We start from the raw sequence: 25547 nt of genomic DNA, 5'->3' as shown, positions 1-25547 counted from the left end.
ATAGATATGTGTATTTAACCGTTCAAGCCCAATTAGACAACAAAAAGCACTCAGTTCAGTTCTCTTGCACTTTATGAGCAGTGGCCTGGTCTGGTGCGGGTCTTTCAGACAGCACTGAGAAACAGTATCTCTGACAGCACGCGCACACACACACACACCTTTCACAGCTAATTGTGCTTCGATGGTTTAAAATCACTTGTTTTTAAACCGCAATGGTTAAAAAAATGCTTGTAAACATTAAAGGGATGTTCGGAGTAATTTCAACCTAGGGTCCTTCCTTTGCACCATGACCTCGAGCCATCACTTCTGTGATTTGGGAAAAGCCCGTAATGTCACATTAATTTAACCGTGATGGAGACAATAGTCCAAAATCTCTACCGGTTAACACATTTTCTACCGTTTAATCATGTCTATTGGTATATCGCCCACTCCCAGACTGTTTCATCAGATGGGTGGATTTGAAAAAAGGCCTTACATTTGGATTTTTACCACTGTTGTGCAGTGTCAGGTCTCAAACTTCGGCCAGGGTATTGCGCATAATTTTAATAATTCCCGCAGGTCTCACGCTTATAATGCGGGAAATTCCCACATACAACCTACATGCTAAAGTGAATAAATGTTTGAATAAATGAATACACACAGATTCTAAGATCAAATCAGTCATTTTAAAACTTTCTGCGAGATTAACTTAGACAAAAATACAGAAATCATACAGGAGAAAAGCCAGTCAGTTGAGTTTGTGGCAAAAGCTTTTACAGTGCTTGTAAAATAAAAATAAAATGTTGTGTTTCAGTTTCAATGCATTTGATAATTAATTCTCAATAAATGGACCCGAAATTACATTAATTACAAGATAATTTCGTTAGTTAAAACATTTCAAAATGCACCTGCAGATTAATTTTCCAGTCGTGAATTTTGTCATTGGGGATTTCAATAAAAGTGCAAAATCTCGTCTCGCTCTCGTGAACTCAATATTGTGTCTCGTGTGATAAAGGTCTCGTCACACCCCTAGTAAATAGTCTTGTCTAATACTGAAACATTTCTTTAAGAGGTTTGACTGGTGTTAAGCAACTGGATAAAAGATAGGTATTACGCAAAACATATTAGTCAGACAACTAACAGAAAATGTCCAGATCTCACCCACAGCACAATGACTGAGCAGCAAATATTGCGCTGATTCTTCACTATTCTCAGAAACCCCTTTCTGCAAAAACACACTCAAAGCACCTTCATGCAAGTTCTGCTTAAGACTGCAAAGCTTCAGTAGTGTATGAAACAGAACACTGTATTAACGCTACTTCCTTAAAATTATACTATGATCAAGAAATAGGCTAATGTCATAGCAATTTTGATGTTAAATACTATATCCTAACATTAGGAAACTCTAGTGTGTAAAAAACAGCGCTATCTAAACATTGCTCTGTTTATTTGACGGGTCTGGCAATCCAAATTCTTGCTCAACCACTGTCCTGGATTCTGGGGTGGGACAACCTTTTTTCCAACCAATGGCAGACAGGAAAATGTACTAGGGAACACACACATATACAAAGAGGAACCTTTTTCTACAAATATCGCTAATATCTCATGAATATGGTGTTACTAATAATCACATGCACAGGGAGAACCCGGCTTAACATGAGCCAGAGCCACATGCCTGTGGTCTCCTCCTTGTGGAGGAGTGAATGACACACATGCCTCACAGAGGAACTAGAGATGAGTAAGTATATCCTGTGAATAAGAGTGAAAGGAATGAGAGGAGGAACCGGAAAGCCCCTCTTCGCAAGGCGTCCATTACAACATTTCCCCTTTCAAAAAAGGAATTATCAAAAAATCATAGTAAAAGTAACATCAGACTTTGCTCCTCAAAGTTGTATAATGTATTAACATCACTAGTTTTTGCTTCTACTTTTAGACATAGCTCTAAAGCAGAAGCTTTCTCAAAATGTTAGAGCATGACATGCGGAAAAATACAGATTAATCTCATCTAGTCCTGTAGGGTCCTTTAGACAGCGCCAACAGTGAATGCAGAGCGCGCTGTGACACAGCCCACTGTCTCTGCCCTTCACTGATGACTCACAATACCCAATATCTCACACTGACGGCAATCTGTGGCTTCATCAAACTTGTGCTGTGGTCTAAAGTCAATACAGAGTCTTTACTTAAGGGTTCACCTTAGGCTTTGCGCTCCATTCAATACAATCCATATGCACATGACTGCGGGAGAGCAACACATGTAAATGTTTCAAACTCGTACAGCGGAAAGACAGATTGACCTCTTGGCTTGGAATCAAACATGGGGGGCACTCCTTGTTTTGGCAGTTTTTTATCAATACAAGAAAAAAAAAGGAATAGAAGTCAAATTAATTAAATTAAAGAAATTTTATTTGACTCGAGCGTACTTACGATTTTTCTGTGGTTATATTTTTATTTTACACTTATATTATTTATTCAAACAAAGGAGCAAGACCTCCTCTCCTGTTTTTGTTATCTTCATTAAATCAAAAATATTTTTATATGCTTATTTTACATGCTTAAAATCCAGTGTTACTACCTATTTGATCTTAAATGCAACAAGAATAACAGGTTTTATTACACAGACTGATTATTTAAAGCATAAACAAATAAAAATTCTGTTTCATAAGCACTTTTTCTTTTTAGTCCATTTCAAAATGTATGCATCATTTAGATATGCTAATTGATAAATGTGATTACAGAGATCTATTTCCATTGTATATATATAATCCATATTGAGCACTGGAGAAAGACGACATGCACATAAACTTCAACGGAAACAAATTTACTGAATAAATTAAACTAAACAAGGAAACGCTGCTTTTTCGCAAACAACCGTCTTTGTTTGGAATAGAGTTTGCTTCCAGTCAATATTGAACAAATGCACACTTTGTTTTTACATAGCTACACCATAAAATAATTGTAAAAAATATTTAAAGGTTGTTTACTGAAAAATGTGACGGGTGGAATGCAAAAATTAAGCAAATAATGCAATATTAGACAAATACAATATTAAGAGAAAGTTATTCCTAATTCCTAGGCTATTTAAAATAAAATTGATTAAACGTTTTAGATCTTAATCGAGTACAATAGTAAGTTTGAACAGTAGTTTAAGGAGAGTGTTACTTTTCATTCAAGGGGAAATAACATAGGAAGTGAGTGTTTTACTATAAACCACTGAAACAAACTCCAAAATGGTTCCTCAGATGCATGCAGCAAAAGATGATAGCCAATATGAGATCATTTAGAGATTGCCAAATGTAATATATGTGACCCTGGATCACTTCACCAGTCACGAGTCGCACGGGTATATTTGTGGCAATAGCCAACAATACATTGTATGGGTTAAAATTATCGATTTTTATTTTATGCCAAAAATCATTAGGATATTAAGTGAAGATCATGTTCCATGAAGATATTTTGTACATTTCCTACCGCAAATATATAAAACATTTATTTTTGTGAGTGAATGCAGCACAATCGGCAACATAAATGCACAACTTTAAAGGAGATTTTCTCAATGTTTCGATTTTTTTAACCCTTGGATTTCAAATAGTTGTATCTCGACCAAATATTGTCCTATCCTAACGGACCACACATCAATGGGACGCTTATTTATTCCACTTTTTTATTTATTTAAGAAAATTAGCCCATGTGACTGGTTTTGTGGTCCAGGGTCGCATATAGAGGAGTTAAATACAGAAACCAGACCACAGAAGGTGGGACTCACCCGCATCGTGAGAAGCCAGGGCTCGCAACATCTTGCCGGCGCTGCGTCTGGTCTGTCGCTCCTTGTTGCAGAGCAGCTCCATGAGCAGGTCGAGAGCACCGGTCTCCTTGAAGACTCCCACCAGAGAGCCGATGCTAGCGTACGCGCTCAACACGTGGATGGTGTGCGTGATGCTTATCCCAAAGTCGCTGTTCTTGGCCATTTGCTTCCGGGCTCGGCGGACGAGATTCTTCACGTCGTCTTTCATGTCCAACAGCTCTCCCTCATCAAAGGTGACGTCTGTGGGGCGCTCCTCTTCCTCCTGCAAAGGCCTCTGGGAGTCGGCCTTGCGCTTGCCTAGCAGAGTGGGGCAGTTGGCGTACACGTCTTCAGTGGACATCCACATGAGGATGCTCTCGGTCTTGCTCTCTCCTGAAGTGGAGCCACTGGAGCCGCCGACGCCTGAACTACTGCTGCCGCCGCCGCTAGCCTCATTGCTGCCGCCTGAACCGCTGCGGTCCTCCACGGCCAGGAGACTCCAGCGAATCAGATACTCCGTCTGCCCGTCGTGAGTCCTCCGCTGGCGGATCAGCTCCTCTGGGTAAGCCTGCAGCTTCGGGCCCAGCTGGACCAGAAGGTTGCCGTTGCGGCGCTCACCCACCATGGTAGCTGAGAATTTTTAAAAACAAGAGCGATTTAATATGCATATCTAGTTATTATTGTCATGTACAACCTTAATGATGAAGAGCATTTTAGAAATAAATAAAAAATACATAAAATCGCTGTATTACATAAACATCCGATCCTACAAGTTAAAAGGTTAGTTCATATAAAAATAAATTCTGTGATTCATTACTGACCCTCATCTCATTCCAAACCCATAAGACTTTTGTTCATCTTCAGAACACAAATCATGATCTTTTTAATGAAATCTGAGAGATTTCTGTCCCTCCATTGACAGCTACGCAACTACAACTTTGACACTTCATTAAGAGATTTTAAAACTAATATTAATTGAGCGGTTTATTCCAAATTTCTGAAGAGACTCGATTGCTTAACAGATTCAATTTAGGTTTTAATTTTATAGTTTCATTTCTGGGTGATCCTTAAAAGGGACAGTTCCCCCGAAAATGAAAATTATGTCATTAATTAGGCAACTTACACACCCTTAAGTCGTTCCAAACCCATGAGACTTTTGTTCATCTTCTGAACACAAATGCTCATCTTTTAGGAAAATCTGAGAGATTTGTCCATTTACCCAAAAACATAAAAAAAAAAATCAAAAATAGATTGTAAAAGAAAGGAATTGAACGATTTAATCTACATACTTTATGTGATGAAAAGATTTATTTTAGGCTTTTATTAAAATATAAACATTGATCTCACATCAAATATAGTAAACAGAAGCTCGACCACAATTTCTTGACGCGCAAGTGTTCTCTGTTGCTTTATAAACATTTAGAAATTTTAGTGGAATGGACTTTTAATGGATGGACAGAAATCTCTCAGGTTTCATTAAATATCTTAATTTGTTTTTCAAAGAGTTTGGAACAACATGAGGGTGAGTAAATGATGACAGAATTATCATTTTTTTATATGAACTAACACTTCATTTTCAAGCAAGATGAGACAGGATTAAAGTGTTGGGATGTTTCTGTAGTACATCATCCTAGTGTCATATTAAAGGAATATTTATTTTTATATTGAAATTTCTATAATCATTTACTCACCCTCATATCTTGCCAAACTCATAAGAGTTTCGTTCATCTTCGAGACACAAATAAAGATATTTTTAATGAAAGACATTTTTCATCACACACTCACTTTTGGGTGAACTATCCCCTTTAGACCTGAAGACTTCAAGCTATATATGACAGAGCTAAAAGGTTGGGAGGTTTCACTTTCAATACGTCCAGATACCATAAGTGTTAACGTTATATTAAAGGCAAGGGATATTTCACCCTACAATTCGCTAAAGTTACCAAAGCATAAACCGTTGTTCTCGCAAACAAAGTTCAAAGTTTATGAAGAAACAAATATGCATCTACACAACGTCACATTACTTCTCACAGCTGCTGTCAGTGCGCTAGCGATGTTGCTAAATAGCGTCACACGGGCCTGATGTCTTCATGTGTGTTTGATCCCCGGAGGTTTTACTAACACACAAAGTGATGTGTGTTCATCAAAAGGAGTTTAAACCCTTCGAGACGCGCTGCTTTTTCTCCTGTGATGCGGTTAAACCAACGAGCTGCGCCGAGCAAGTGCGCATTAGCGCTAACATCAACATTGCAAGCAGGCAACGTGACGCGGCGCGTCAAACCGAAACGTGACGCGTCAAACTGAAACGCGCGTAAACAACAAAGCTATATAGTGTGTAAGAAGCACGAATTAGCTCCGCGCGTTATAATTAGAGCGTTCTGGTTAGTTGCGTCGCGTCGCTAGCAGGGAACATATGCTGCAACTAGCTGTCAGTGCGGCCTCTGTGTTAAAAAGACATAAAAAGCCCTCATTGAGCGCCAAAACTGCGCTTTGACTCACCTCCGGTGTTGCAGGGCCTCCCCTCCTTCTCGACTTTCCCCCTGGGTGGATGGAGTTTTCTTCTCCGTGGTAGCGTATCGTTGCCCAGCCTGAAGTCGTTTTTGCTGCCTGTTGTATAGTTAAGTGTAGTCCAGTCCAGCGCTGCTTCCTGTGGAACGTATGCATTCAGTTCGCGTATGCGCCAACGTCTGAGTGCAGCAACGCGTTACTGCCACCTGCCGGCATGGAGGAACTACAAGAGTGGCCGCAGAGCAATACCAAAGACTTTACATATCTTAAAGGGATAGTTCACTCAAAAATTAAAATTAGCCTATGATTAATCACCCCCAAACCATCCGAGTGTATATGACATTCTTTTTTAAGACGAATACAATCGGAGGTATATTAAAAAATGTCCTGGCTCTTCCAAGCTTTAAAATGGCAGTGAATGGCTGTTTCTGATTTTAAGTCCATAAAAGTGTATCTATCCATGATAAAAGTGCTCCACACTGCTCCGGGGGGTCAATAAAGGCCTTCTGAAGTGAAGCGATGAGTTTGTGTAAGACAAATATTCTTATTTTAAAACTTTATAAAGTAAAATAACTAGCTTTCGGCCAAACGCACATACGAATTCGACTTAAGCCTAAAGCAACTTACGCGAGTAATGAGACATACTGCTGATATTTACGCTACGCCATGACGCACTACGCTGATTCTGACGTCATGAGCTGTGTAAGTTACGCTTTAGGCGTAAGAAGACTGTTCATTTTGGCAGAAGCTAGAATTTAACTTTGCAACGTGTTAAATATTAATATTTTTCTTACACAAACGCATCGCTTCGCTCCAGAAGGCCTTTATTAACCCCCCAGAGCAGTGTGGAGCACTTTTATCATGGATAGATGCACTTTTATGGACTTCAAAACAGAAACAACCATTCACTGCCATTATAAGGCTTGGAAAAGCCAGGATATTTTTTAATTTAACTTCGATATTCGTCTGAAAGAAGTATGTCATATACACCTAGGATGACTTGAGAGTGAGTAAATCATGGGCCACTTTTAATTTTTTTATCATAAATCATATCTGATTTCATATTTTTTATCTGATATCATGTTTTTATGTGTATAAATTATGTGTGAATAATCCTAATCTGTCTGAGAGTGCTTTCTCTCTATGGGATATGTGATTGTTGTCATATTTATAAAAATATATCAAAACATATCTGTATTAAAGCAAAAATGATTGATAAACACGTCTTTCAAATGGAATTAAACAACAAGTAATTATAGTGTCTTGTTCATCACATTTATTTTCATATAAAAGCAACAGAACTTACCTTACTTAAAAATGTTTGAACCCAAGTCAAGTCACCTTCATTTATATAGTGCTTTTAACAATATAGATTGTTTCAAAGCAGCTTTACAGTGATAATAGAAAATTAAAGTAACATACTGTAGATTGTTTTGGCTTTACAGCAGCTCTAGAATAAAGTTATTGTCCAGCTTAAGTTAGTTTCGATTGATTCACTAGCGTTGCAAAGATCATTAGTTATTAACTTATAGGCCACTTACACAAGACTGTTACAACAGAAAACCCTTGACGCGCTCCGGCCGCTCATTTGCACAAAACAGTGCCAGGTGGCTCGAGAATGCAAACCTTGAAATAGGTTCCAAGGTGCAAGCCTCGAAAAAAAGAAAAAATAAGTTATCTCTGCGCACACTTCGAAAACGCTGACGGTGTGCACATGCGCATTACGTGTTTAGTCTATAGGTATGCACATTTGAATATATATGTGCGCAGGCGTGTAGTCTTTCTTTACAAGTTGACCTCAACAAATGACTTGTCTGGCCTTAAATATTTATAATGCAGAAATATTTATCGCTTCCTCATATCCATGTGAACTGGAATTATTTTGAGAACGTTTTATCTATACAGAGGTAAAGGGAGGGACTAGTTGACACTTCAGGACTGCGTTGTCGTCGTGTCCAGGCGCAGGTCCTTCATCAGATCCGGATACGGCCTGGATCCGGCGCCTCGGTAAACCTCGGGATAAGCAGAGAGACTAATATTAGCATAGACGGCATCCTTCTTATGATGTAACAAGTACATCAGGATTTATAGGAAGTGTTCCCGGTTGCGGCTGATGTAATCTATGCAGCCTAATATTGAATTATAGAAGTTTATGATCTGTTACAGTATGTGTATGCTGCTAGGTCAAAGAGACGTGTTTTTAGTCTAGATTTGAACTGACAGAGTGTGTCTGCTTCCCGGACAATGTTAGGAAGATTGTTCCAAAGTTTTAGTGCTAAATAGGAAAAGGATCTACTGCCAGCAGCCGATTTTGATATTCTAAGTATTAGTAAATGTTTTGTAAATGTTTCAATTAAGTTAAGCTGTTTTAGAGGGCATTTACTTATTTTGAGCCTGGTTTTAAAGATGAACTATCTCTAATGTAATTTTTCATGTGAAAATCTCTTTTCAAAAGAGGTGAAGACCAGGAGACTCTGTTGTATCTTCAGCAGAATTCTTTATTGAGAACACGAGCTGTCGGTAGCCGCAGTCATCAAGTCTGACTAAGCAAATTTTACACGGTATCTTACAGGCATTCAGTGGGCAGTCCTTAAAAGGTGCTGACAGTCCTTAAAACTTTGATATTCTAAGTATTATCAACTGGCCAGAATTTTGAGATTTCAATAGACGTGAGGGACTATAATGCGATAAGAGCTCGCTCAAGTACTGGGGAGCTAAACCATTTAATGCTTTGTAAGTAATCAGCAACATTTAAAAATGTATACGATGTTTAATAGAGAGCCAATGCAGTGTTGACAGAACCAGGCTAATATGGTCATACTTCCTGGTTCTGGTAAGTGTTTTTGACACTCTTTATGCTTCGAATCTTTGCCCGAAACAATCAGAGGAAAGCTTCAAAGATTTAAGAGGCGTCATTTCTCCATCCCTACACTATAGTTTTATGCTTTTTTGTAAATGTTTCAATTAAGTTAAGCTGCTTTAGAGGGCATTTACTTATTTTGAGCCTGGTTTTAAAGATGAACTATCTCTAATCTAATTTTTCGTGTGAAAATCTCTTTTCAAAAGAGGTGAAGACCAGGAGACTCTGTTGTATCTTCAGCAGAATTCTTTATTGAGAACACGAGCTGTCGGTAGCCGCAGTCATCAAGTCTGACTAAGCAAATTTTACACGGTATCTTACAGGCATTCAGTGGGCAGTCCTTAAAAGGTGCTGACAGGCCTTAAAACTGTTTGATCTTACACAGCCTTAGAGGTGACCACTAAAACAAATAATTTAAAGATAATACAGGGAATTACCCCTGACTGTTTAAATATTTAGACAGCTGACTTACATTACTTATCTTCTAACTTGGTTAGAAGAGAAAAACACAAATGGTTAATTGTAATTACAGTGTCTTTTAAAATTAGGCTATATCCCAACACTAGCCAATCAGATTTCTTTTCACCCATCCCCTGCCCATGTTCAACTTTACAACACACAAATGCACATCTTTATTTATTCTCACGTTCTCATGTCACAATATCATGAGTGTACACAGATAGTTTAATAACCATTAGAAAAATGATGTAAAAAAAGTAATAAATACGGCATTAATTAGCGCCCTCTCATGGTACGCACAGTGCGTATAGTTGTAGAGTATAACAGTGTTGGTGAGGTCTCATGTTGTAGGTGGGACAGTGATCGGTCCTAAGGGACATGTTGTAAGGAAAACTGGCAGAGAGAACTTTGGAGACATCGTTATCCATGACAGGAGAGAAGGAAGAGAAGAGTGGAAAGTGGGTGAGTGCTGTAACTGCTACAGAAATGAACAAGTGGGAGACGGTGGAGGATGATATAGAGAGGAGAATTATGCAAATAGTTTCCCAGTGTCTCATGAGCTGATTTTGTTCTGGTAGCAAGAGACCTTGGCAACAGAAACACTAGAGGAGAAAGGGGACAGGAGAGATTGATACTTGCTCAGGTCAGTTTGGTCTTTTATCTTGAGCTATTTCATCTCAGCAGCTCTGACTTTGGCTCTAATGTTGTGAAGAGCATCTGTGAACGAGGGGCTGGAAGGTGTTGCACATACTGGACTGGAGATGAGAGGACATATACAGTATTATCAAGGCAGAGCAAGGTTTGATCTTGCAGGGTTTGTGAGGTCGAACGAGGCCAGAAGAGCTAGAAAATTGGTTGCTAAGAACAGTTTCCTGTAAGCGAGAAACTAAATTTTCCTCCAGGTGGCGCTTAGAGACTCAGAAAGACAAAACTACTTTTTAGCCACATTAAAATGTCTTTATAGAAACACAAGAGAAGTTTGTGGTGTGTCTCATTTTGAGCAAAGTCAACATGTGTGTGTAAACATATGTGTGTTTCTATATACACACTGAAATTATTATTAGAAGAGAGAAAGAGTTTACAGCAGTGTGAGTTAAAGAGAGAGATAATGTGAGTGTGTTTCTTTCACTCAACTGTGTCTCAGTTGTTTCTCACAGAAAGCTGTTTAATCTCACACAGAGACACTGAACTACCAGAATAAACCCCAAATCCAGCATAGAGGGGTTCAGTGAATGTGCTGTTGAAACTGAGTAAGTGCGTGAGTGTGTGTGTGTCAGAGACGCTGTAGAAGGACAGAGTACCGGCCGACCAGTTCAGATACACTCCTACTCTGTTAGAGCGACGTGAAGGGACAGATATTACTGTGATCTTATCATTGTGTTTGACAGTGAAACCATCATAAAAACAGTTCAGACTCCAGGATTTTTCATTGTATCCAAACACACAGTCATTATTCAATCCTTTCCTGTTGATTCCTTTATATGTCACTGATACATAAACCTCCCTCCCACTCCATTCAGCCTCCCAGTAACAGCGTCCAGACAGACCCTCTCTACACAGAACCTGATAACACTTATTAAATCTCTCTGGATGATCAGGATACGACTGCTTCTTTTCCACATGTGTCACTTTCCTGTTCCTCTCAGACAGAGCGAGATGAGTGTTTACTGTGTTTAAATCCAGTGTGAGATCACATGCATCTGAAAACAAGAAGAGATTATAACATTTATAGAATGTTACAATTAAGGTGTGTGTGTGCGTGTGTGTGTGTGTATGTTACATTTATGTTGTCCTGTTGTAATCCTGAACTCTCCTCCATGATCCACACTGTAAAAAACAGGAGAATGAAGATTTAATCACTAAATACTTGTTACATTTTATTATAAATAAAAAAATGTGCATTTTTAAAATCAAAACGTGAAAACTCAAGATTTTGGTTTAAAATGAACATGTGAATGATGACTTTTAGCCACAAGCTTCACCTTTACATTCACGGATCATTTGAGTCTACATCCTTTCATTTGTGCAAGTGTTTTAATCAATAACTGATATTCACCTACTAACTGCAGAAATCTCTTCCTGTTGAGCTGATCTGCTTTATTCAGTATCATGAGGTCAAACATTATTTCTTTTGATTTAGAAAGTGGTCTCTGAATCTGTATCTTGGATCTGTTTAGAACAGCAGCAACATTTGAATTGATGTTTTGGGATCAGAGGCTTGAGTCTATTTCTCAGATTTTTATATCATTGGTCAAAAGCAGCTGTTGAGCTGAATCTGTTTCAGTCACAGAGTTCAAGACACGTCCTTATTTTCCTGTGCAGTATGTACTGTATGTGTATATGTGTGCTGTATCCAATAATTGTTTAGACCTTATGTTATAGACCTTATGTAGCCCTGTCCCTTTTCAGCACTGTGCTCATTGTGTTCGGTCATTCTGGTTTGTATTTCCACAGCATGAAGGTAAGATATTAGTGATTAATGAATCAAATGTACATTTTAAAATCTTCCCGTTCTACTGACATGTGTTATAACATTGCTTCAAACATTACAATGCTCAGAATGACTTTAGTTAACACTACAATAAGTAAATCCACTTCACCAGCTAATTACTCTTCGACAGTGATACCATATAAATTTACAGAGCTACTTCTAAAACAGAAGTTCAAAGACAACATTTTAAAGATGTTTGCGTGCTTGTTTCTCGGGCACATAAGATCTATAGCACACACATATCCAATCACATGACGGGAGGATTGGAAGAGTTAAACATACTTGAGTTTGTCCAGTCTATAGTTTGGATCAGAGAGCAGCTTGACCAATGATTGTCCTGGGTGATTGTAGCTCAGATCCAGCTCTCTCAGGTGTGAAGGGTTTGAACTCAGAGATGAAGCCAGAAAACAACAGCCTTCTTCTGTCACCATACAGCCAGATAATCTACACACACACACACACACACACACACACACACACACACACACACACACACACACACACACACACACACACACACACACACACACACACACACACACACACACACACACACACACATTAACACATATTCTGGCACTGGAGATCATCTCAAACTGATTCACACACAGGAGTGGTCAGATTCCTGTAACTGTTTTTCTTACTTCAGTATGTTAAGTTGACAATGTGAACTCTTCAGTCCATCAGAGAGCAGCTTCACTCCTGAATCCTGCAGGTCATTGTTACTTAGGTCCAGTTCTCTCAGTGAGGAGTTTGATGGTTGTAGAGATAAAGACAGACTTTCACAGCACTGATCAGTGAGATTACACTCACCAAGTCTATAACACAAGACACATATGGTTCTATAATGAGGAGATGGTACGTTAAAGTAAAGTTTTCTGCATATTGTATTGATCACATGACTAATATTCTATTTTTTCATCAGGAATTCTGCATGTTAACTTAATTTAGCTTAAACTTGTTTTAATTAGTTTGATACTATGAACCTTTATAAAAGTTTTAACAGTTATGTGACAGCATGATACATGGGTTCCTGTTAGGGCTGAACGATATTCGATTTTAACATCGACATCGCAATGTGCGAGTGAGCGATAGTCACATCGCCGGAACATGCAATGTGAAGGGTAGTAGCACAGTAGCACCAGCGGGAGATATTACGCGCTTCATGAGGCACGTGCGCGGTCTCTTGCTCTCTCTCCCTCTCTGCCGTGCACACGCTGCGCGGTTTGGAGCACAGTCTCTGTCTCGTGGGCGCACTCGCTCTAGATTTCGGAGATTTTAACTAATTTGCGGGCATCAGTGAGCCGCTATCAATATGCAGGAGACTCCCGGAACTTCCGGGAGACTTGGGATGTCTGTATCTATAATAATATCGGCATTAGAATTAATGATTTTTCATTAGGCAATTGCTTTGGTGCTCCCTCAGCTCTTGATGCGTGTGGTGGGAGCGGCGATGCTGACAGAGGCAGTAAAGCTGCTGTTTAAATGTGTTTGGCTTTTCTGTTTACAGAAGCATGTTCTCTAATCTGTTTAGAAGATTTAATATAAAATATATTAAAGTTTTATATCATTTTGTTTATTTCATATGATTATGATGACCAACACCAACACTGTTTTACTTTGGCACTTTGGCTAAGAAAAGTTGACTTAAAAGATTGTGAACCAAAATGCTTAAGTTGTTTTATAAAAAATATATTTATTTTAAGTTATATTGTTGTAAACCAATCAGGGGGTTGGTGTAAAGCTGCTGTTTTATTTAAAAATGTGTTCTGCTTTTGTGTTTACAGAAATGTTCTAATTTTGGAATAAAATATTAAGTGACCTTTTTGTCACTTGTAATGAAGCTTGGAATGGCAATTATTGTCTTTAGCCTGGAGTTATGGCTCTCAATATCGCAATATATATCGTTAGGGAAAAAAATATCGCAATGTAATTTTTTTTCCAATATCGTGCAGCCCTAGTTCCTGTAGCTCAGGGGTGTCAAACTCAGTTCCTGGAGGGTGTGCCAGATTTTCAAGGCAAATTTTTATTTTTCTATGCAGTGTGTCTGACACTGTATATATATATAGACACAATATATATTACTATATATAGAGTTGAATGTTCATATGAGTGCATATAAGTATTTTTTGTATCTCAGTGTGTGTTGTCACTGTATGTAATAACTAGTCTCAGCTTCAGGCAACCAGGTCACACACTGTTCACTGACCAGTGCAGAGGTCATCTTTAATTTGACAACCAAGTGAATTTTAATCTGTTTTCTTACCTCAGTATGTTGAGTTGACAGTGTGAGCTCTTCAGTCCATTAGAGAGCAACTTCATTCCTGAATCCTGTACATAATTGTGACTCAGGTCCAGCTCTCTCAGTGAGTTTGATGATTGTAGAGATGAAGACAAACTTTCACAGCACTGATCAGTGAGATTACAGTCAGCAAGACTATAAACCAGAAAAAAAAAATAGTTAAATAAAGATGATATGGTTGTTTAAAATATTGTTTTCTGTTAAAATCTTTCTGCTTCCGCTGTGTGAAAAGCACCCAAGGCCTGTCATGGATTGCAACACTGATTTTCAAAGTACACGGTATGAAAAATATATATTTTTAATCAAAACAGAGAGAGGTGAGAGGTATGATTTGATAGAGGAATTGTACTATATTATTACAAAACAGACACATTCAGTTTAATCTCCAATTACATAAATTAATACTCACAGAGCTTTTCTGAAGTTCAGCACAGCTGGTATCAGTCTCCTTCTACCCTCATCTGATGTGTTGTATTTCTTCAGATCAAACTCATCCAGCACCTCATCTGATATCTTAAGCATGTAGGCTAATGTGGAGCAGTGAGACGGAGAGAGTCGATTCACTGAGTGATGTTCTGACTTCAGAAACTGCTGAATCTCTTGGTACAGAGTCTGATCCTTTATTTCCAGCAGACATAGGAACATATTGATGCTTCTGTCCGCTGAGAGACAATTATCATCCTTAATTTTGTTATTAATGTAATGTGTGATTTTCTTGATGGTCTCTGATTTGTTCACTGTGTGTGTCAGAAGATCCTTTAAGAGGATCTGATTGGACTCCAATGAGACGCCCAGCAGGAATCGCAGGAAAATATCCAGGTGTCCATTTTCACTCTGTAAGGATTCAGAAACTGCTGCTTTTAATAACTCATACAAAGAATTTATCCGACTGTAGCGCTGATATCTTTTGTTCAGAAATGACTGCAGTGATTTCTTATTCTTGAAAAAATGGCAGTAAAACAGATATAAAGCAGCTAGAAACTCCTGAAAGCTCAGATGAATGAAGCAGTAGACTTTCCTCTGATGAATCACAGATTCCTCCTTAAAGATCTCAGTGCAAATCCCAGAATACACTGAGGCGTCAGTGACATCTATGCCGCTCTCAATTAGGTCCTCCTCATAGAACATCACATTGCCCTTCATCAGCTGTTTGAATGCCAGTTCAGCAAGTTTCATAATCATGTTTCTGTTAGAAGTCAGGAGCTTCTCTTGATTTCTCTTATCGTACTTCTGATTCCTCATGTTGATCTGAGTCAGCAGGAAGTGGATGTACATTTCAGTCAGAGTTTGAGGGATTTCTGCACTGTCATCTTGTTTCAGGAGGTTTTGAAGCACAGTGGCAGAGATCCAGCAGAAGACGGGTAAGTGACACATGATGTGGAGGCTTCTTGATCTTCTAATGTGTGAGATGATTCTGCTGGCTTGATGCTCGTCACTGATATTCTTCCTGAAATATTCCTCCTTCTGAGGCTCATTGAATCCCTGAATTTCCGTCAGACGGTTGATGTATTTTGAAGGGATCTGATTTGCTGCTGCTGGTCTGGAGGTGATCCAGATGAGAGCAGAGGGAAGCATCTCTCCTCTGATGAGGTTTGACATCAATACACCCACTGATGAAGACTCATTCACATCACAAACTTTCTCATCATCTGTGAACATCAGTGTCATGTTGCTTTCATCCAGACCATCAAAGACAAACACAACATTACACTCCTCATAAATCTTTGATTCTAGATCTTGAAGTTCAGAATGAAAGTCAAGCAGAAGTCTGTGAAGACTGTACTGGTGATCTTTAATCAAGTTCACCTCTCGAAATGGAAGCACAAACATGAAATCTACATCTTGATTGGCTTTTCCCTCAGTCCAGTCAAGAATGAACTTCTGCACAGAGACAGTTTTTCCAATTCCAGCGATGCCTTTAGTTAGAACAGTCTTGATTTTGTCTTTCTCCCAACATCCTGGTTGATGTAAGGGGTTAAATATGTCATTGCAGAATATTGCAGTGTCTTGTTTTCTAGCTGTTTTCTCCATCCGTAAAACCTCATGTTCTTCATTCACCCCTTCACTCTCTCCCTCTATGATGTAGAGCTGTGTGTAGACCCTGTTCAGGAGGGGTTGATTCTCTTGTAGTTTTGTTCCCTCAAATAATCTCTCATACTTGTTCTTCATGCTGGCTTTGTGTTGTTCTTTGACACTCTGCCTGATGAAGGCCTGATAGTCAGAGTCAGTGCAGGTCACTGATCTGATCACATCATCTCTCATTACTCTTCAGAAACAGAGAGATCAAATGAGAAAAAAACGGTCTTTAACGAGTTTGTTTGCCCATAAAATCTTTAAGATATTAGGTTAAACTTATTTGGCTTGCTGTCCACTGAAGAGGGGCTTGATGAAGCAGCTTCAACTCGAGCTCTGATATACCCCCCCAGTGGCTAAATGTAGGATATGATAATTGAAGGGCAAGGTAACTAAGATGAAGGTGGAGTTTGGGGAGGTGGAGGTATACTGGAACAGCTGATGCTAGAGAGAGGTAAGCGGCTGCTTATATACTCAGGCTGTTGATTGAAAGATTAGATTGGCTCACTCCTCCCTAACTTACGTTTAGGAACTTCATATAATATCTATCTATAAAAGCATTCACATATGTTTTCAGCACACCAAACTCTAAGATATAATTTGATCCTATACTCAGACGGACAGGGTTTTAAAAATAACACCCGCCAACCCGCATAATATGGGTGAAAATCCACAGTGGCAGGTAACGCATATTAACACACTAGCCAATTTGGCGGGTTATGATTCTATCACTTTTTCCATGGCATTGCTTTCAGAACCCTTCCCTAAGAGGAGCCTGAAATATTAGCAAAACAAAGCGTAATGAGGGCTGCACACAAAGAGTCTTTCAAATTCGAACACATTTGTTTTCTTTGACCGTACTCACTAATTGAAGATTCACAATTTTTTAAATCAAAATTCAAGATCTTGATGTCTTCTTGAAATGTCTCACTCAAGCGATGAAAACACATTGTACTCACTCAGGGCCAGATGTCACTGCTACATCACTGAGTTTAGGGGGAGTGTCCATGGATACATCACTCTTCATAGACACACAGCTGGGTTCTGGAGATGCTGCTTTGTGTGTGTGAACATCTTCCTCTTCCTCCTCCCTCTTCTCAAAGAGACTCATTTTAAAGGCAGTACTACTGAAACAGAGAATTGAAATGTACAACAATTTACAACTTTATAGATACAAAACTAAACATTCAATAAAAATATAAATGACTTCAGTATGCTTTTAGTATGCAGGAGTTACACGCCAGTTGTCCGTGAGGGACGGCCACTTTACTTTTGTTTTGTTGTTTGTTTATTGATTATGATTACATATTATGTTTCACGAGTTCACACTTACAAATAAGTCAGATGGAATAAAAGCGTATTTGCCGTGCTGTCCGAGGAGAGGGCTCCGGGCTCGGTATTCAGCCCGAACCCAGAGTACTCCCCCCGTATTCCTGGCTGTTAAAGAAAGAGCCAAGAGTGAGGAATTCAGGGTGGTGGAGGAATGCTGAAAAACTGTCAAGGAATGTTAGGTGAGTTGACAGAGTGGATATATATATATATGCTTCTTGTCATGCTGATTAGGGAAGATGTAATTGTTTGATGACAAGTAGATTGCTCCTCCCGAACATTGTTTATAAAATATCATTAAAAGTTCACCGGTTCCCGCCTTCTTACAACTTCGTTACAAGCACCCTAGCAATTATAGGATAATTTTGTTTTTATTTCTAGTTTATTTTCATTGAATGGTATCCCGCGGCAGTGGTCGCGGCAGCCGTAGCGTGAAGCCCTCATTGCGTGAAGACCAAAGATCGTAAAGACCAGCGACTCTACCTGCCCGACTCCACCGAGCAAGGATTTTTCCTGTTTTTTCCTTTCTCTTCTACACAACTTTTCTTCCCATCTTTCTGTTTGTGAGCTCTCTTACACTATGTGTTTTCAAATCCCTACTATCACTAACACACGTAAATCAAATGTCAAATGTCGTAGGAGGCAGTACAATCCTAACAACCTGCGTACCTTTCCGGTGTCTTCTAGTACTTTATTATCTTTTCCTATTGGTCTCTGGAATTGCCAGTCTGCTGTAAACAAAGCTGATTTCATTACATCTATTTCTAGTCATTCAGGTCTCAGTCTATTGGCCCTGACTGAGACCTGGATCAGACCAGAGGACACTGCCACACCTGCTGCCCTCTTCACTAACTTCACTTTCTCACACACCCCTCGCCTTACCGGAAGGGGTCTAGGTACTGGTCTGCTCATCTCAAACGATTGGAAATTTGATCCTTTACCACCTCTGTGACAACAGCTCATTTGAATCACATTCAATTACCATCACTAGTCCTATTAAAATCCATTGTGTAGTTGTCTATCGTACACCAGGTCAACTTGGCAGTTTCTTGGAGGAGTTTGATGTGCTTCTCTCATCCTTCCCTGAGGATGGCACTCCTCTAATAGTTCTTGGAGACTTCAACATCCACCTAGAAAAACCACACTCTGCATGCCTCATTCAACCTCAAACGACTATCTACTGCGGCTACTCACAAATCAGGTAACCAATTGGACCTTATTTAGGTCCAACCAATTGGACCATACACTGGTCACTCCACTGCACACCTTAGATCACTTCCTCCTCACTCTCAACCTCAACCTGCCTCAGAACACAACACACACTCCTTTACAGGTTACCTTTGAGACTGCCTGAGACTGAGAGACAATCTGAGACTGCCCTGCTCTCAATATTTGAAGCTCTGAGACTGGCAAGAGCAGCATCCAAATCCTCAGTTCTCATCCAGCTGGATCTGTCTGCTGCCTTTGACACCAATAACCACCAGATCCTCTTGTCAATCCTAAAGACGAAGGGCATCTCGGGAACCGCACTCCAATGGTTCAAGTCTTACCTCTCAGGTAGGTCCTTTAGGGTGTCATGGAGGGGTGTGGTGTCTAAGACCAAACATCTAGCTACTGGAGTGCCTCAGGGCTCAGTGCTTGGACCACTTCTCTTCTCCATCTACATAACATAGTCCCGGCCAACCCAACACTTCATCACAACTTCACCATACAGCTAGGCTCATCATCCATACTTCCATCAAGATCAGCCAGGAACCTTGGAGTTGTAATTGATGATCAATTGAACTTCACAGACCACATTGCTAGCACTGCCCGGTCATGCAGATTTGCCTTGTACAACATCCGGAGGATCAGGCCCTTCCTATCAGAGCATGCTACACAACTCCTTGTCCAGGCATTTGTTATATCCAGACTGGACTATTCTAATGCTCTCCTGGCAGGTCTTCCAGCTTGCTCTGTCAAACCTCTGCAACTGATCCAGAATGCTGCAGATAGAGTGGTCTTTAACGAGCCAAAGAGAGCACACGTCACTCCTCTCCTCACAAAATTGCACTGGTTGCCTGTGGCCGCTCGCATCAAATTCAAGTCACTGATGTTTGCCTACAGAACAACCACTGGTATTGCTCCCCTGTACCTAAACTGATTACTTCAGACGTATGTGCCATCCAGAAACTTGCGCTCTGCAAGCGAACGTCGTCTTGTGGTGCCACCTCAAAAAGGCATAAAATCTCTTTTTCGGACCTTTACCATGACTGTTCCCTGCTGGTGGAATGATCTGCCTAACTCAACCAGAGCTGCTGAGTCTGTATACTTTTTCAAGAAATGGCTGAAGACGCATCTTTTTTTGCAGCACCTGCAGAGTTTAGCTCCAACCCTGAAAAAAAGTCACTTGATTGTAACCTTAATGATCCTAAAGACATTGATTAGCTGGTTCAGGTGTGTTTGATTAGGGTTGGAACTAAACTCTGCAGGGCTATGGCTCTCCAGGACCAACGTTCCCCACCCCTGCACTAACACTATCTCTTCTATTCTATCTATAAAAAAAACTATTGGCTGCTATTTGACTGCTTCTATTGTTCTCATTTGTAAGTCGCCTTGGATAAAAGTGTCTGCTAAATGAATAAATGTAATGTACAATCTGAAATCACATTATACTCACTCAGGGCCAGAGGTCACTGCTACATCACTGAGTGTAGGGGGATGGTCCATGGATACGTGACTCTTCATAGACACACAGCTGGGTTCTGGAGATGCTGCTTTGTGTCTGTGAACATCTTCTTCCTCCTCCTCCTCCTCCTCCTCCCTCTTCACATAGAGACTCATTTTACAGGCAGTACTACTGAAACAGAGAATTCAAATTTTATACTTTAAACTTTATAGATACAAAATGAAACATTCAATAAAAATATGTATGCCTTCAGTATGCTTTACCAGTTTCAGCATGATCGTTAATTCTTCTTTAATCTACAGAATACTAAAAATATTAACAGAAACTATAATTAGTGAAAGACAACAAACAAAGATGCTTTTGTCAGGTCAACTCACTGTTCAAAGATTTAAGAAACTGCTAATCAAGGAATCATGAGTGTATGATTCTATTTATGACTACACAAATAAAAAAGCCAGCAGCCAAAAAAAGAACTACAGAGAATAAAACAACAAAACAGACTGACATTGCAGATTGTAAAGGATATTTACTCTTGCAATTGAATATTAAAGGGGTCATGAACTGAGAAATCAAATTTTGACATATAAGAGGTCATCACACTATAAAAATATCCTGTAAGCTTCAGAACTGAAAACTTTATTGTTAGTCCAAAAAACAGCTTTTAACCAAGACCAGAGAACGACTAGTTTTGGAATGTGCCTATTTATGACATCATAGACAGGTAAAAGACAGTCTCTGCAGAAGAAGGTCAATGTCTACTTCATTGTTGCAACTTTGGCACCTAATTATATATAGAAAGCGATCAAAGAACACTCCCTTTACAAACACTGGAGAAGATGTCAATCAAACAGTGCAAGTTTATCTGTGACTGAGTTCTGGACTCTCACCAAAACTTCCGTTATAATAAACAAATCTCTTATTTCCATTTGCACTATTAGTTATGATGAAAGCATTCGTTAGTGTGCATAAATCGAGTTGCATGAGGAGATCACTGCATTCATGCACTCAACGGGCCCTATCATGCGCAGCAGCACACAAACTAGCCAAATATAAAAAATAAAAGGATTACAATGTAAAAGATTAATATGGTGTACATATGATATGGTGGAATCCGGCTTGTCCCGTTGATAGTCTAGCGCGCTTTAACCTCTCACACGAGCAGATCTGTTTGCTCTCTGAAGACGCGTTCAGTCTTTCCGCTTGTAAATTCCGTCATTTAGCGAATCCGCCATGGCGCGAGTGCAAATGGCTTTTAAAGATATTGGGAAATTACACTCTGATTGTTTTTTTGCACGTTACGCCCAAAACACACTCATTAAATGATTAGTTAACTTTTAAAAAAACTTTTGCTGATAATTTACTCACCCCCATGTCATCCAAGATGTCCATGTCTTTCTTTCTTCAGTTGAAAAGAAATTAAGGTTTTTGATGAAAACATTTCTCCATATAATGGACTTCAATGGGCCCCAAACGGTTCAAGGTCCAAATGACAGTTTCAGTGCAGCTTCAAAGGGCTTTAAATGATACCAGACGATGAATAAGGGTCTTATCTAGCGAAACGTTCGGTCATTAAAGGGGTCATGACATGGGTTTTTTTATTTTATTATTATGTTCCCTTAGGTGCAATTATAGTATTACTATAGTTTTTTTTACAAAAAACTTTTAAAATGTAGTGATTTATGACCTTTTCCCACCCTGTTTCTCATCCTCTGATTCAAACAGTCTGTTTTGGGGGTGTTTCCCCTTTAAGAGTTCAGTGTTAACGCCCACTGCTATGATTGGCTAACGTCAGTGCTTATGCATCAATTATTAACGCCCCCAGCCAGAACATTTGCGGATTCGGCGTATTTAAAAAGTAGTTTAAAGTTTTAAATACATTACTTACAGTTTGCGTAGTCGTTGTTGAGCCCAGAATAGTCGGCACGGACTTATCTTTGAGCAACAGTTTTCTGGCAAAGCCAGCATCATTTTGGGATTTGTTCTCAAAACAGTCATCCTTCAAATGTATAGAACAACTAACACTGCCGTGACTGAGACGTCCGCAAAAAATAAAGTGCATCCATTTTTCCCTGACGACTGGATCTTTCGCAGCGTATTCAAAGATGTTGTTTGTCCACAGCCAGGAACAGCACATCTGCGTGGCATCGTAATTTCCCTGTACACAGACCCACTCGCTGTCCGTCGACTGAACGCTTGTGAGGCGCGCGGCGCGCGACAATGATACGAAATAAGCGTAGTTGCCTTGCGCTTAAAGCGTAGTTGTCTTGTGCTGGAGGCGGTCTATATGCAAACGCTGGTACGTCACTTCGTACCGTGACGTCACTTCTTACCATGGATCCAGAACGAGCTGTATATAGAGCATGATTAAATAAATGATTCGTTTATAATGGGGAGGACGTCTTAAGCTATGAAACTTGCAGGACGTTTGAAAATTCTGTCCTGATGAAAATTTTCTTTTAGGCTTTTTAATATTTCAACACCCAGGATACGCACACGAAATGGGTATTTTAAACGATAAACTGACACAAATACATTTGAATGTATATGGTCCTCCTTCCGCACATTTGTAAACACTGACTCGGTACGTCAAGCGTGACCTTTTCAACGTAATTGCGTATTACGTGACGTCACGAACGTGCATCACAGAACAGAGCAAGGCGAGCATTTGTGCTTATAAAACTTAAACTTTTTATTTTATTTTTGAAATGACCGAACGTTTCGCTAGATAAGACCCTTATTCATCGTCTGGTGTCGTTTAAAGCCCGTTGAAGCGGCACTGAAACTGTCATTTGGACCTTGAACCGTTTGGGGCCCATTGAAGTCCATTATATGGAGAAATGTTTTCATCAAAAACCTTAATTTCTTTTCGACTGAAGAAAAAAAGATATGGACATCTTGGATGACATGGGGGTGAGTAAATTATCAGCAAAAGTTTTTTTAAAAGTGAACTAAACCTTTAAGAGAATAGGGACAACACTTTTAGACCATGCGCCGGACATGCCGACCATTTTTCCCATTGTAAAACCAGAGCCCGTCTATCACCCGATTGCCGTTGAGAAATCTCAGATTTGATTGTAGGTTTTGAAAGTTCAACATGGGTTATAGGTCGAAAGTTGAATGAACGAGTACTTATGTCCTTTCGATTTCTTACAGGTTGAGTTGTTGTTGCCCATAACACGCTAGCATTCTGCTAATGAACGCTGATTGGTCAGTGAAGGACTGAATACGACCAGAGATACTGCTTGATGGCATAAATGCTGCTATAGATCTAAATATAATGCTATTATCAACACTTTTCACGATTACCGGTAGTTAACGAGGTGTAATAGTAAAAACATGCTTAAAGTTTTCGAGAGCTCCACATGTAATACTAGCCATTTAATCTGCAAAGATGTTAGTCAATCACAGCAGTCTCACTCAGACACGCCCCTTAAACAACAGCGTTCAAATCAGAGGCTAAAATCAGTATAGGAAAAATGTATTTTATTTCTAAATGACAATTTTGACGTAAAAATCATAACATTATAAGTGCACACCAGGAAACATTAGGAAACCATAAAACAATGCCGTTCATGATCCCTTTAACCAATGCATGAGAATAAATCCAGAAATGAATTGGTTCAAACCTACCTCTGTCTCAACAATGAAGAACATCAGACACACACTTCATTCAGTTCATCAATCCATTCAGTATCTAGACAGCAGGATTAAACTGATCTGATGTTCTCAAACTGATTCACATTATTCACATTTTCTCTCCAATTGTTGTTTACAATCTTCCTGGAACAAAATGGAGTCTGTTGAAATAGTTTCACTTTCTACAGTGTCACATGACCAGTGAGTAGAGGTGTAACAATATATCATGTGTCACAATATATCGCAATACAAAAATGCAACAATATGTACCGTGGATAGCGACAACATTTAGTGTGTATAGTTCACCCAAAATTAAAATTACTGTGTGAGTAAAAAAAATTCAAGTTTTCAGAGTAGTGTCAGTACTACTTTATATAAGGGTGCCAGAGGACTGATGCAAGGCCGGTGGGAAGGCAGAGCCCGGTGGAGCCGAATGGGTGGAGTGTGTACCCCAGAAGTCCAGAGCCACAACTGACCAAGGCGGAGCTGGAAGGACGATGGCCCCAGGTGGAGCTGAGAGAGGGAGGAGCCAAGGTGGGACCCAAGGAAGATCCACAAAGAGTGTGAATGCACTGAGGAATAGCCAAGGATATAAAACCTACGGGGATAGTAGTGTTTACTCTTCAATACTTTGCCCATGCTTTTATTAAGGTCATCGTGCTGAAACGAAGTAGATATTCTACTAGAATAGGGTAAGTAATAGCCCCTTTCGCATAACGAGACAGTAATGTTTGATGAAACTACCATCTTCCACTGTTAATGTTTAAAATTTCAGGAAGCAATAGCTAGAATGACATGTTATATATTTTTATATTTATAATACTTATTTAGACTTGCATTATTATTTTTTTTATAGCAATACGTTAGGAAATAGTTGCTGGCTGAGATTCTACTGGAAATACGTAAGCAGCGTTTGTGCATAGAGTCTATTGTCATAATATAGTAAGGACTTAGATAAGACACTTTATGACTTTATATGGAGAGAAAAAAGCCAATTTTTTTTTAAAAAGGAGGTAATATGTAACACCAAAGAGCAAGGGGTAGTTGAGATCTAGATTATGTACACTTAGTGACACCTTAATGACATTAAATGGTCACAAAATTAAATGGTTGATTGAGTTTTTTGAAGAATAGAGAAAGTCTTTGAAATGTATTTCCTAATGATATATTTAATACTCTTGGAGGCATAGAGTTTTTATTGAAATGTTATTTTTATGTTGACAAAATTCTTGTTAAATTGGCCAGTTTTCACAGACAACTAGCATCGAAATTAGTTTATTAGCAATATAAAACAAATCACTATCATACTTGGTTAAATGAATGGGATTATATTATATTAGTAAGACACATTTTTAATTCCAATGGATATTTGTTATCACATACTGAATTTAAAATGTCAATTACCAGTTAAAACAAGAGAGTTTGCTATTGTCCTTGATGCGATTCCAAAGTGTCACATGT

General features: G+C 39.2%; 2 protein-coding genes across 9 annotated transcripts in view; both read right to left on the bottom strand.

Annotated features, from left to right (window-relative positions):
- The window catches only part of cul9 (cullin 9), a 58519-nt gene extending 52076 nt beyond the window's left edge, over nt 1–6443 (bottom strand). For 2 of the 4 annotated variants that reach the window (XM_079634626.1, XM_079634627.1), the window contains exons 1-3: nt 6260–6439; nt 5452–5488; nt 3743–4390 (exon numbers count right to left, since the gene is read on the bottom strand). In XM_079634626.1, the coding sequence (XP_079490752.1) occupies nt 3743–4390; nt 5452–5488; nt 6260–6424 (850 nt within the window). In that variant the 5' untranslated portion in view covers nt 6425–6439. Of the gene's footprint in view, nt 1–3742; nt 4391–5451; nt 5489–6259 lie in introns of all 4 variants that reach the window. The other 2 variants (XM_079634628.1, XM_079634629.1) reach the window with 1 other exon arrangement.
- Nucleotides 6444–9184: 2741 nt separating this feature from the next.
- LOC307010174 (protein NLRC3-like) lies at nt 9185–24231 on the bottom strand. 5 transcript variants are annotated; one of them, XM_079634620.1, is made up of 10 exons: nt 24081–24231; nt 20714–20756; nt 20442–20621; nt 17413–17580; nt 14790–16646; nt 14345–14515; nt 12723–12896; nt 12361–12522; nt 11368–11414; nt 9185–11287 (listed from the first exon to the last, which is right to left on the bottom strand). In XM_079634620.1, exons 3-10 carry the CDS (start codon nt 20603–20605, stop codon nt 10728–10730), a joined length of 3303 nt encoding a protein of 1100 aa, XP_079490746.1. In that variant the 5' UTR covers nt 20606–20621; nt 20714–20756; nt 24081–24231; the 3' UTR covers nt 9185–10727. The 5 variants fall into 5 exon arrangements, with proteins under 5 accessions (XP_079490746.1, XP_079490748.1, XP_079490744.1 ...); XM_079634622.1 differs by lacking the exon at nt 20714–20756 and having other exon boundaries at nt 9185–10709; nt 11161–11287; XM_079634618.1 differs by lacking the exon at nt 20714–20756.
- Nucleotides 24232–25547: the final 1316 nt, after the last annotated feature.

Source organism: Phoxinus phoxinus, assembly GCF_949152265.1.
Source record: "Phoxinus phoxinus genome assembly, chromosome: 14".
In the NCBI taxonomy this organism is placed as follows: domain Eukaryota; kingdom Metazoa; phylum Chordata; class Actinopteri; order Cypriniformes; family Leuciscidae; genus Phoxinus; species Phoxinus phoxinus.
The sequence above is the reverse complement of the archived record's forward strand: the minus strand, read 5'-3'. Positions and strand labels throughout refer to the sequence as shown.

What these genes read in the sequence shown, in the direction of transcription:
- LOC307010174 (XM_079634620.1), bottom strand. Translation starts at nt 20,605, where the DNA reads ATGAGTCTCTATGTGAAGAGGGAGGAGGAGGAGGAGGAGGAGGAAGAA. An exon ending in TGTCAACTCAACATACTGAG is followed by an intron (nt 12,897 to 14,344) that starts GTAAGAAAACAG and finishes CTTGTGTTATAG; the next exon opens with ACTTGGTGAGTGTAATCTCA. An exon ending in TATAGACTGGACAAACTCAA is followed by an intron (nt 11,415 to 12,360) that starts GTATGTTTAACT and finishes TGTTTTTTACAG; the next exon opens with TGTGGATCATGGAGGAGAGT.